We start from the raw sequence: 12837 nt of genomic DNA on the forward strand, positions 1-12837 counted from the left end.
GCAAAAAAGTTTTAATCGGGACTTCCTAAAGCATTTCCTCCTCAATGGGCGCATCTCCTAAGGCCCTGAGTTCAAAGCAGCCTCACGGGAGGTTTTACCAGTGCTTAACATAGAACAGTTTAAGTGGAAAGGGACCCATGTGCCCATCTGCTCTAACCCCTGCCCAAGCAGGGGCACCCAGAGCAGGTTGTTCAGCATCACGTCCAGGTGGCTTCTGAAGATCTTCAAGGAGGAGACTCCAATCTCTGGTCAACCTGTGCCCCTCTCCATCACCCGCATGGCACAGTAGTGCTGCCTGATGGTCAGAGCACACACCCAGACCCACTCACCCGCCCGCTATCTCCATGAATCCCCCCTGCTGACCTGCAGCCGAGGGCCCTGCCACATGCCCTCCTGCAAGCTGCTCAGGAAGGGCGAAGGTGGGATGGAAGATGTCACCCTCCCAGCGCTCTCCCGTGGGAGGGGAATGCGAGGATTACGGGTGGAGGCGGCGGAGGCGGGGAAAAGGAGGAGGCACGAGCCACCCAGCGACAAAAGGCCGGGAACTGGGAAACGAGCAGCCAGCGGCACAACTACGCCTAACATTCAAACAAAAGCATCTGAAACGCCACCCAGAGCAGGGAACGCGCTTCGCACCCACTCTCGTAAAGACAACGCCTGCCCGCTCACAGCCGCGTTGGATCCAGCTCTGCCCGCGAGGGGGCGCCGTAGCACCGCGGCAGGGCGCGTTCAGTGCGGCCGTCCATCAGCGGGGCGGGGCGGGGCGGCGGCCTCCGTGAAGGGTGTTGTTGGTGCTACCGCGGGTAGGTGCCAGGTAGCAGCGCTCCTGCGCAAGGCTGCAAGGCAGTGTAACTGAGCGTGCCGCTTAGCAACGTCTCTTTCCACGCACAAAACAACGAACTACCTGCAAAGACGCACGGTGTGCAATTAAAAAATAATCCCCACTCGGTGTCATTTCGTGTTTGACGTGCACAGAAAGCTTTCGCATAATAACTCAAAGGAGAAGAGCGTTCAGAAAAAAAAATAACATTTAATTATAAAAGAGCCTTTTAAATTAAAAAAAAAAAAAAAAAAAAAGATAATGGCACTAAACCAGAAACAAAGGTATTTAAAAGATCATAGACAGCAGGTTGTAATGTTACGCCAGAACCATGCAGCTGTTCCCATCCTCTGCACTTTGCTCCTGATTCAAACAACACCTGGCGTCCCAGTTGCGAGCAGTCGCTTATAGAACTATGTGCACTACATCACATCATTTCTGCCTTACATGACAAAAACACCTTCTATGTATTACATTAGATTAATAAATATTTTGCCTAAGCACTGCTCTGATTTTCTACTCTATCCTTTAAAGAACAGCAAGTGAATTTTGTTCTATTGACAAAGCGATTTGTCTTACAGGGAGTGCTACCATGGCTCAGTGCAACACCATGGGGGTACCCACAGAGGCAGAGCATTGGGAGCAGACCTGCTACAGCAGTCTCCAATTTCCTTCATCCTGCTCTGCAGAATCCTTCACTGCATCCTCTCAGAGCCTTTTCAACAACAATGAATACTTACAGCCCTCAAATTGTTCATACACTGCAGATAACTAATCAGAAGGTGCCCAAATTTTTCTATGACCTGTCAGAATTCTACTTCACTGCTTGTGCATAAAATAGAGTTCCAGTGGTTTCTTTGGGAATAACGCAGCCAGGGCCTATATCCAAAGCTCAGTAGAAAGGCCCCCCGATTCCTTTAATTAGCTTTGATCAAGTACAAAAAAAAAAAAAAAAAAAAAAAATCAAATGCAGTTCTTGATTGTATGTAGACATTCCCTATGAGGTCAATGTAATTCTGTGTGCATCAGAAGAAAATGCTTAGTTCCAAGGACATCATTTCACAGTAGTTACTTCAGGTGGTCAGCATGCAGATATGTGCTACAGCAGGGGTGAGCTAGTTTACAAATAAACTGTGAAGTGGTACACAGGTTCGTGAGCCCAAAGCATTGCTATGGGACTGGATTCTGAAGCCACAGTCACAGCACTTAGCACTGCAGTGAGCCATGTCAGTCTGTAATTCAGTATCAATGAATTCCACAAGGAGAATTCAGTCCTTTCTTCTGCCAAGAGGAGCATTTGAAATAATTCACCATTGGACTATTAATTTTCAAGTGGTTTAGACAGCATCTATCAGGGAAGGTAGAACTTGATTCTGGCCTCATCCAGGATAGACCAGATGTAAAGCTGGTGGTAGGTAATATCAAAGAGTCTATGTACACTCCACAGCAGACCTTTACCCTGATTTTGAGTGAAAGATTTGGTGGTTTGCTACTGTGAAACTGAGCCTACAGTTTCTCTCCACAGTTATTTTATTCACCCTAACAGTCTTTATTGTGCTCATAATTGGCAGATTTTGGCAGTTCACAAAACGCTCTGCAATCTATCAGATGTCCACAAACCCTGAAATCAACATTTGCAACATAACCATGTATCACTGCTGATAAACTCAGACATCTTTCTAGTGGTGACATTATTTCAGAAAGGACACTGCCAAGAGTGGTGAGCTTTAAAAATGACTCACTGTATTACACTGTCCTACTTAAAAAAAAAAAAAAAAAAAAAAATAGTATCAAGAATACGATCAGCCATAATAAGAATAAAAATATTAAAAAGATCTAGCAAAAAGATGCATAGAAAGCATTTTCACAGTTGTTTTTAAATAGTTTCTATCAAAGTTTACCTAGAAAGTGAACAAAATTAGGACTTCCAAAAACAAAATATATATTGTACTGCAGTTTTTTCCTGCGAATTTCACACTTACTTGAGAAATGGTTTCAGGTATTTTTAATACTGTACTATTCAGAAGTGCTGATCAGGATTTGGTTCTCCAGTGTCCTACCACTGCAAAAACCTATGTGAACACACACTTCTATGCAAACAGATTTTAGATCTCTTACTAAAAGAGGTTAAACATCTGTTTGAAAAATAAATTCTTTTGAAACCAGACCTACCAGATGGGAGTATCATTAAGGGAGATTAGTGCCATTAAAGTGTTTAACTGACTTATTCTCATATCAAATGAGTGGAAAAAGTTCCTTCTGGTATCTTGCTGTAAGTAAAAGTGAAAATTTACTAGTAATCATTGTTGGGTTTCCATTGCCTTTCTTTTTTTTAACTAGGTAAGTTTCTATTAATAAGTATAGTAAAGTTGAATGTTGAAAGAACATACTACCCCTTTGAAAAATTCAGCATTACAAGGTAAGTCCATGGTTTGTTCTTTTGCCATTTGCTTAGCTCTGCTTTGATTTTATAACCCACTCAGCATTTGGGTTGAGCTGGTAGAGGTCCTTCATGTAGGTATCATCATCAAGGCAGCGTTCCCCTTAGAAAAAAAAAAAAGAAAAAAACAAAAAAGAGGTTATTTGGCTACATCAGTAAAGAAAAAAATTAAAAATAAGAAATTATTTTCAAAGTTGCTGGTTTATTCCATTTAAGTTTTCCAGCTATTTCTGTGGTATTTAACAATGGACAACATAGCTAAGCCTAGAAGTGCTTTTTAGCCTTCTCATCCATCTTGGAGAGGAAGGCATGCAGGTTGAGGCTGTGAGGGAAGCTGTGGGAGGTTCCAACTCTGTGGCACTGGGTCAGATTCTTCACAGACTATTTGCATGGAAGCTCCACTCTCTGAAGGTTTAATAAAGGAAAACGGGGCCCTGGTTGTCTTGTGGTTAATTCAAAATTCCATTGAAGCCCATTAAAATTTCTTTCTTTTCTGAAATGGAAAGTCTGAGCAGGGTTTGTCCTTGTTAAGAAGGTATTATTCCCCACTCTGCTTCTCTCAGTTAACACTTCTGCATAGCACTTCTAATGGTTACTGACAAAAGAGAGAAAAGTAGTACAGTGTTTTCGGTGCATTACAAGAAACTCATTTTTGTCTGGTAGATATGATGAAAATAACATGCTGTTCCATCAAGATCAGCTTTCTTTTCCCATTTCCCCATGGGCTTTTGCATTTGCAGCTATACAATACAGCCCCTCTCCTACTTCACCACACCAAGTGATTGAGGTAGATGACTGGTAGCTTCTTTAATCTGCCAACCAGATGTTTCTGGAAATATATTCTCCTAAAGCAGAAGGCAAGCAGAGGTGTTACCCTGAAGCAGAGTCAGCCTGCCAGCTGTCTTGACATTCTGCTTATAGCAGGCAAGCAAATGAGATTGTCTGCTCAAATAGGCTCTTCCTGATAAACCTCCATCCCCGCTCCATACCTGGGGGCAGCCTGTTCTCTCTCAGGCATTTTTATCCCAACCTGTGTGCCATGTACCACCCACACTTCTGGACGAGACCCTCAGTGACCACAGGATGAAAAAGATGTGGATGACCCACCCCTGAATGTGTTCAAGGCCACACTAGATGGGGCCCTGAGCAGCCTGATCTAGGGGGTGGGAGCCCTGCTCACGGCATAGGACTGGAATGGATGATCTTTAAGGTCCCTTTCAACCAAAACCATTCTGAAATGCTATGATTTCTGTATCTAGTCGTGCTCATGAAGCAATAGCAGAATTCCTGTTCAGTGCCATGAAGACCCACAGTGTACTGGACACACCAAAAAATGTCTGGAAACTTCAGCAGCTCCATCTGTTAGGGTTTCTGTGATTCTGTTAGGGTAAAGGACGTCAGCATTGCTCATATTACAAATGTGAGCATAAGCATATGAGTGCAAAATAAGCCTGTCAGCTTGTTTGCCTTTGGGGCTCCTTGTACATCAGCTAGTTTGGGAAGATAGGAACTGCAAAGATCTGGAAAGCTGGTATATGTTAACATGTAAACCATAGTAGGTTAACGTCAGGGAGTTCTTGTCTCAGCTGAAAGACTGTGTATATAATGGACATGTAAGGGAAAGATAATATACTAATCTGGCATCCAGATTTTTTCATCTCTTGCAGGGAAATTTTTCAGTTTAGATATAAAAAAAATAAATTGAAGTAATGATTAGGTTAAATGGAATAATGATAAAAATAGCAACTACATGTAGTATTTAAACATGCAGTACAGACATACGGCATATTCATGGAATTTTATGCTTTCAAATACAGCTTAATATGGAAAAAGTGAATGCAGGATGTAAGTTCAATACAATGCTGTCTTCTAAGTTTTGGGGTGTTGTTGTTTTTTGTTTTTTGTTTGTTTTCTCAACATATGAAAAATAATGGGAACTGATTTCTAACACAAAAATACTTTTGCGTTCATTAGGAAATTTCTGAACTGCTTTCAGTGTCAGCCTTTGGCCTTCACCTTGCTGATCTGCTATTTGCTTTAATCAATTGTTACACAGAGCAGGAAAGATTAACTGTTTGAAAATTTCATTACTTGGTCATTTTTCCGTTTTAATGGTCATTTTTTCATTGGAGCCTGCAAGCAACACTCCAATGAAGAGCATAAGGGCTGTAAGTTCACTTACTATGCCTCAGTACAAAGAGATGAAGAAGATGAACTTCAAGCACCTTTCTATGCTTCTTTATTGTACATACGTATCAGGAACATCTGTAATAGCAGTCTTCCTGCTTTAGAACAGATAATAATGTACTACTAATATGATGATTACACCACCTTCTCTGCTTCCTTCTCCCCAGGGTTAACTTTCTGCTTTAGTGTCAGGATGTGAATAAATGTAGACACACAGAAAATCCATGTATTAAGTGCTGAACAGTCTTATTCTAGCAAAAGAAGTTGTACAGAGGCCATTCTTACCAATATTTCCTCCTATTTCATAAAGGAAGACCTCTTCTTTCTTGAGTGTTTGGACATTTCCACTGTCAGGAACAAAAAGCATAGATTAACTATTGCAAAAGAACTTGTACACTAGCAAAGAATTTGTATGCCAACTGAGACATTTCTGGTAGAAGTTCTGCTAATTAAGATCAGCAGTGCAGCAGCTATAAATCCTTTTTGTTTATACTTATTTACTGATAAAGTGAACAAGAACACCCTTGCATGCTAGTGCAAATAGTCCTGCAAGTGAGCAATAAACTACAGAAAAGGTATAAATAAGATACGTAAGTCGCTCCAAAAGTAATACCTCCTGTGTATTTCCAGGGAAACTACAACAGATAAAAAAGAACATAATAACATTACTTGATAGAACAAATTCTCAGCAAGAAAATACTATTTTTCAATGTTGTCACCATGATTAGCTATGCATTTTTTGCCAGCCATGAACAAGAACCTGCATACCATGCTTGTAGCAATGTTTCCCAGTGCAGGTGACCCACTGTCATTGTTGCTGCTGAAACACACCACCTCTTGCCTCACCGTGCTCACATAACACTATTTGGACTCCATAAACATTCAGCAAGCATCAGTGAATGTCAATAGGTGCCATTTTTTCTGCATGGAGGAATTCAATTCCACACCTTTGCTTCATGGGCACTTACATGTCAGACACCATTCTGTCAGATTGCCCCTCTGCTGCCATCTCTCACACAGCAAAAACATGTAATGGAGTATCGGGAAGGTTCAACCTCTACTGCCACACCACCAACTTTTATGTTGTGAGCGAACATAATAGAAGAGGAGGCATTACTTTTGGAGCAGCCTTCATAGATGTGAAGAATTCGTGGTTTTTAGAAAAGCATTCAACTGTTATTAGCAAGTAGCCTGATATTTACCCTCTAATTTTTCTTTCACTGCTGCTGCAAAAATAAGTATTCCCCTCACACACTTCATATGTCTGAAAAAGCCAAGCGGTTGGGTACGGAAACCATATTCTTGCTGGTTTTATTTTTGCTGCAACTAAAAGAAGTGAAAAAACATACAGTGGAGGAATAAAGTCTCCGAATTACAAAAAGATTTTATTTTTCTCACTGTTTTATTCTAATAGTATATGCTATGGTGCAGCCAAAAAAATAACTTTCATTCAAAAATATAAGCCCTTGAGAACAGCTCTTAAGAAGAACTATCTTCTTGATTTCACACAGAGCACTGTTACTCCTTTAGCATGAATAGTTGTATATGATGCCCACATATGTGAATGATTTGGGGTTTTTTTGCTAAATCCATTCCGATTTCTTACTTTGCTAATGTACATATAAAATATATGTAAAATCTTTTCTAAAACTTCTTCATTTCTCAATGGATTTGGATAACTCAAATTTTCCTTTTAAAACACTGCACGAGCAACATTTTCAGATATCTGTATTCCAATACCTGTACTATTGTTATATATTAATTCCATTTTTATATGATGTTTTTTCTTTTCCTCATCTCTTTCTTTCTTAGACTTGTTTTCTTGGAGATCCCTTCTTCTTCTGAGAATATAACAAAAGTATTCTTTTAATAAAAGTATTATCCCATCAGACTAAAGAGCTCATCAGTTTTTACTAATAGTTTTTGTGCATTCCTGACGGCCTCATGAGCTTTAGAGGCATTAGAAACACGAGATTAATTCCTCAAGTGTATATTCTAATGCGCTAAATTTGACCCCAAAGTTCATGAACTCACTTTGATTCAAACAATTTTAAAACTTTTTTCTTGACAGAATACACGTTAATAAAAATGTATTTGTACCTTTTCTCACTGAGAAATCTGGCTACTATATCACTGGCTTTCAGGTCTTCTGTCAGCTGTATTGCCATGGAAACTTTCGAAAGATGAGGTGCTTGCACCCGTATCACTCCCTGAGGAACATCAGCCTGCAAAGCAATAACGGTGTTGGAACAAAGCTGTGAGCAGCTGGCTTTGATGAGTTACTCAAAATACAGTATGAAATAAGTAACAGTACTGTGCTCTGTAAGTGCACTTCACCACTTTCTACTACACTTCGCTGCAGAAATACGATAACTACAGAGAAATTCAATAAATTGCATAAGGCCTTCAAATCTCTTTTTACCCACATAAAGAACTTTAGAACAAAAGAATAGTAGTGCTTAATTATTTTTCGAAGATGTTAGAAATAACAGCTACTGCTATACTAAGAACACATTCAGGTATGACAAAAAGCATATGAGACTGACACAGAAAAGACGGAAAGACTTGATGTAGGCATGAAAGCCAAGCAGTTCCTTGTCATGGTTCTATGTTTTTTTGTTTGTTTGTTTGTTTTTGTTTTGTTTTTTTTGGGTTTCAGTATTCCACATCAAAACACCATGTAGTGTACGGGGCACTGAAGTGTTAATGCCCCAATCCCAGGTACCTATCCCTGCACATTACAGCAGTCACGGGATCTGGCCCTTCCGGGTGGGGGGGGCGCTCTCTTGCTGCCTTGCAGTGGGTGCTGGAGGTGCTTTCCTGGCCATTCCGGTTTTCAGGTTTGCTTTTCAGGTTTGATTCGGTCCCGGGAACTCTCTCTCTCATCTTGTCTGATTTATTAATCTCAATTTCAATTAAATTGTATATATTGTGTTATCTTGTATTCCGATATTATAGTAAAATAAGTTTTCCTCCATAGATTGTTGCCGCTGCTCTTTTCCTCCCTTCCTTCCTTCCCATTTTTGTGGGACTGGGGTGGGGGGGGAGGGCAGAGGCCTGCCGCCCCTGTCACAGACATAGATTGATCTGGTCAACTCCGTGACATTCCTACATTCCATGCCCTCCTGAAACTTCCAGAAGAAACCTTTCCACTTTCATTCAAACTGAATTTCATGCCAAAAGAGAAAGGAAAAGGAAAAGGAAAAGGAAAAAAAAAAAAGAAAGAAAAGAAAAAAAAAAAAAGATAACACAAAGTAGAATGATCTATGAATACTTCAAGTGATCCCTATTTTCAGGAAATATTTCCTATTGAAACAGATATTCACTACAAGAGCTTTCTGTCCCTATTTTTTATTCTCTAGAATATCTCCAGCAAGTCAACCTACATAATTTATTTGTATGTTATTTCAATCCAAAAATCCTTGATGACAAATATCAATCATATCACTTACAAAGAAGGAGGGCTCCACAGGATCATTTTTCTGTTCAACTCATACATAGAATCATAGAATCCTTAAAGTTGGAAGAGACCTTTAAAGATCATCTAGTCCAACTCCCCTGCAATGAACAGGGACACTCACAAGTCAGAGTGCTCACTGAGAATTTGCTTCACAGTAATTGATTCACAGTAATTACTGCTTCACAGTAATTGATTCACAGTAATCATGCAATCAAAGATTCATAAGGCTGCAAAGGATCTCAAAAAGCAATTCCGTATATCTATCTCTAAATTTGCCTGATCTATTCATTCTATTCCTTCATCCATGGAAACATAGCTGTATATATTGGATAGAAAATTAATTCTTGTTTAAACAACTTTTTCTCTTCTTCTAGACTGTTGGGATCATGCTTCCTAGCAAAAGGATACGAAACTTTTAAAGATGAAAAGGTTATATACAGTTGTTTCTAAATGGTCTTTTATCAAATTTACTGTAAATTTGTTTCATTTTAGTATACAATTCGGTCCTATTTTATTTCAGTTTATTTTAATGAAGTTGCCTTCTTCAACTTCAGTTGGCCAACAGTCCTTTTCTCTGTACAGCAGGCATTTAATAAATGATTTAAAAAGCTGCCTGCCTTGAATGCATGAGAGAATGAGAAATGTCCACCAAGCAGAAACATTACAGTCAGAAAATCAAACAAGGTAATTACTCTGTTTATTTAAACAGAATCATTATTAACTCAGCTAATGAATGCATTTTGCCACTTTCACTACCTACATCTTTTTATGCTCAGCTGAACAGTATGTTCATGGTGCCCAACTACAGAAGAATAGATAATGAACATCCTCTAGTCCATTCACTATACAAGGTGGTGGGACAGAAAAAGTGATCATAAGTCACGCAGGAGCAGCCTTACAGAAGGAACTGTAGCACAATTCAAAACATTCCAGTTAGGGCTTTTCATAGAGACTTGATCTATGTTTCACAAAAGAGCTGCAGGCTGTAGGATCTGTGAGGCTCTTGCTGATTACTTTGCATGACATGCTTGGATATCCATCAGGCTAGACAAAGAGAGGGATGAAGCAGCTGCACAGTATTTTCACTTGCAACTCAGATGATGGGTTTATACTTACCAAACGTGCAAATGATACCAACCAAGGAAGAAGCACTAGGATTATGAAGACTAAAACTGAAGTTCGAAACGAACTTGCTAAGTGAGAGACAAAGCCTGAAAGGATTGGGATGCAGTTTGTCTCTTTGAACTGCAAGTAGTACACCTCACTTGGGACAATCAGCTATGTACAGTGTATCATATAAGCCCAGTAGCATTGCACTTTGCCACCGACATGGCTGTTCGTTTATTTTGGAACAATTGCAATATAGAGAGGAATACAGTGACAGGTGGTATCTATTAGCTATTCTAGTGGATAAATTTGCAGTCATGAGGGCATCTTTCTTTGCCTGGCTAAAGCACTGTGCACACCCACCATAGCATAAAGACTTACTCCCTAACACAAACTTGGGCCATAGAATTGTATGCTTAGCTGCCCCCTTCATAAAGCCCATTACCCACACTCAGCACTGTACAAAGATTTTGCCCCAAATCTGCTTCCCTTGCACAATAAGCGATGTTTCTTAAAAGGGGGAGAGAGAATGATAGAAAGGCCTCATGAGACATAAGATTTATACAGATTACCAAATGAGCTGACTGCCACAGAAAATGTTGAGATATTTCTGAAGATCATGGAACTGACTCAAACTCTGGCTATCTCTGTTTAACCACGTGGGGTGCCACAGCATGCGTAACTTTCACTTACGTTTCATTCAGCTGCAAGCAAGATAATCAACTCTCAACAGTTTCAAACAGCATTCACCAGAATGGTGATTTACCAGAAGTTTAAGTGTCTCACTTGCCATCTAACGGTGGAGTTCAGTCCAGGAACTGCACAGTTAAATCACCTCAATTTCAACCTAAGGCAGTACAAACTCATAATTGGGGGGAAGGAGATGGGAAGGGGAAGCTTTTTTCTTAAAGAATTGAAAGAGTTGAGGCAATTTCAGCCACACAGAAAAATGTATAAATGTCATTCACAATGAAGCCATATCATACCTGAGAATATGATTTTAAGAGTACTGTGTTCCCAGGCGCCCTAATTATGAAAACTTTGAGCAGGAGGGAAAAATGTGTGAAAAATTCTATTTAATTTTGCAGGGAATCCCCAGAGACTTCTGGGGCTTAAAGAAAATTATTTAATAGCAACCTTACATTTATGTTTAGGTAATAATTTTGGGTATTACATGAGACTTCAGTCATAACTCTCTAGTGGATTAAAAAGACATATTTTACTATAAAACCATCAGCACTGAATCACAAAAAAATATTCTGATATGTGAAGCTGCAATAGCACTTGCCTATTTCAGTGTATTTGCTGTTATTTCCATGTTGAACAATGGATGGCAGCATTCCTTTAAGTGTCAGCTCACATTAATACCACTGAATTGTATTCAAAGAATCCTCTCTTTATTAGACAGTACAAAATAAATGTCAATATTTAATTAGCTTTATTATCTTTATTTTAAAACTGTAGATAACTCCTGATTTTGTGTATAGATTCCTTCCAGTATAGTCATATAGATGTGAAAGTAAGGCAAAGTACTGCTCATTAATTCATTTTAAAGACGTGTCACTACTGCATGCAAAGTGAAGTAGGAACACTTAAATATATGGTTCTAGCAGATGCTGGATGCAATTGTCCAAAGGATCCATGTTTTTGCAGACTCAAATATACATGTATATATACATTTATATACGTATGCAATACACACACATATGTATGTTTGCAATATCAATTCAAGTGGATACCACGGAAGATACATTCACATGCCACATTCTAATTTTGTCTTAATATGTTAACCACCTTTGCTTTTATCAGAAAATGACAATTTTTTTTAACAGTTTGCCGTACTCATATTTGTTAAGATTCAAACTCATGCATTTTTGCAAACTACCACAAGGTGTCTCTAATTCACTGAAATCTTTAGTTTGATCTCCGCTCACAAGATTGTACACCACTTGTTTTCTCTCCAAACACTAACCTACTTTTGTTTCAGACACCTAAACTGAAACAACCTATGTGATATCACTTTTCAGAATAGATACATTTTGGAAAATCTGGGGAAAAGATAAACAGCTCAACCTTCTAAAAGTGTCATGATGGTAATCCATAACTATGAAACCTATCTATTAACCTCCTATTTATTGAAATTAAATAATTAAATTAAATGTAGATATCCTCTTGGCAATATCCACTTTTACACTAGAGAGATGACAGACTTATTAATACAGTATTTCAGATATATGTTTTCTTACATCATTGGGTGTCTTGTCCTGCTTCTCGTGCTTTTCCCGATCATAAGCCATCTTTTTCAGAAGTTTCTTCATAGCTTTGTCCTTTTTCTCCTTCTTCTGGTTTTCAGTGTTTTGTTTTCTCACTTGGTTAACAATAAACTTGGGAATCTAGACGAATATAGATAGCAAGCATTGAATAACCTCATCATTTCCATCACTAACTAACCAAAACATTATAAATTTACAGATTGTCAAGCAGGAATGGAATAAATAGTATCTATTCCAAAGTAATAATTAAGGATTCAAATAATATAAAGCTATGAAATAATTTTATAAACACTGCACTTGTGATATTACATCGCTCTTAGTGGAAGAGAAGTGAAATCATACAGATTTTACTTTCCTCAGCCAAAAAATTCACTTAGCACTTAGTCTGTACAATGGTGATAACTTTTCCACGTTTGCAGCAAAGGTCAAGATTGTTTAAAGGTGCTGATGGACAACAACAAAGGTTCAAGTTCTTCAGTCTTTTTAAGAGAGAGCTTCCTAGAGACCATGACAGAATTTCATGTTTTCATCAAAACATACTTTATATAAT

General features: G+C 38.8%; 1 protein-coding gene across 4 annotated transcripts in view; it reads right to left on the reverse strand.

Moving 5' to 3' along the window:
• Positions 1–1010: 1010 nt before the first annotated feature.
• The window catches only part of ARHGAP18 (Rho GTPase activating protein 18), an 84753-nt gene continuing 72926 nt past the window's right edge, over positions 1011–12837 (reverse strand). For 3 of the 4 annotated variants that reach the window (XM_052671395.1, XM_052671390.1, XM_052671408.1), the window contains exons 12-15: positions 12261–12407; positions 7548–7672; positions 5733–5794; positions 1011–3363 (exon numbers count right to left, since the gene is read on the reverse strand). In XM_052671395.1, the coding sequence (XP_052527355.1) occupies positions 3272–3363; positions 5733–5794; positions 7548–7672; positions 12261–12407 (426 nt within the window). In that variant the 3' untranslated portion in view covers positions 1011–3271. Of the gene's footprint in view, positions 3364–5732; positions 5795–6649; positions 6774–7547; positions 7673–12260; positions 12408–12837 lie in introns of all 4 variants that reach the window. The other variant, XR_008203551.1, reaches the window with a different exon arrangement.

The sequence above is a fragment of the Tympanuchus pallidicinctus genome, unplaced genomic scaffold (assembly GCF_026119805.1).
Source record: "Tympanuchus pallidicinctus isolate F22 unplaced genomic scaffold, pur_lepc_1.0 scaffold1, whole genome shotgun sequence".
Taxonomy (NCBI): Eukaryota; Metazoa; Chordata; class Aves; order Galliformes; family Phasianidae; genus Tympanuchus; species Tympanuchus pallidicinctus.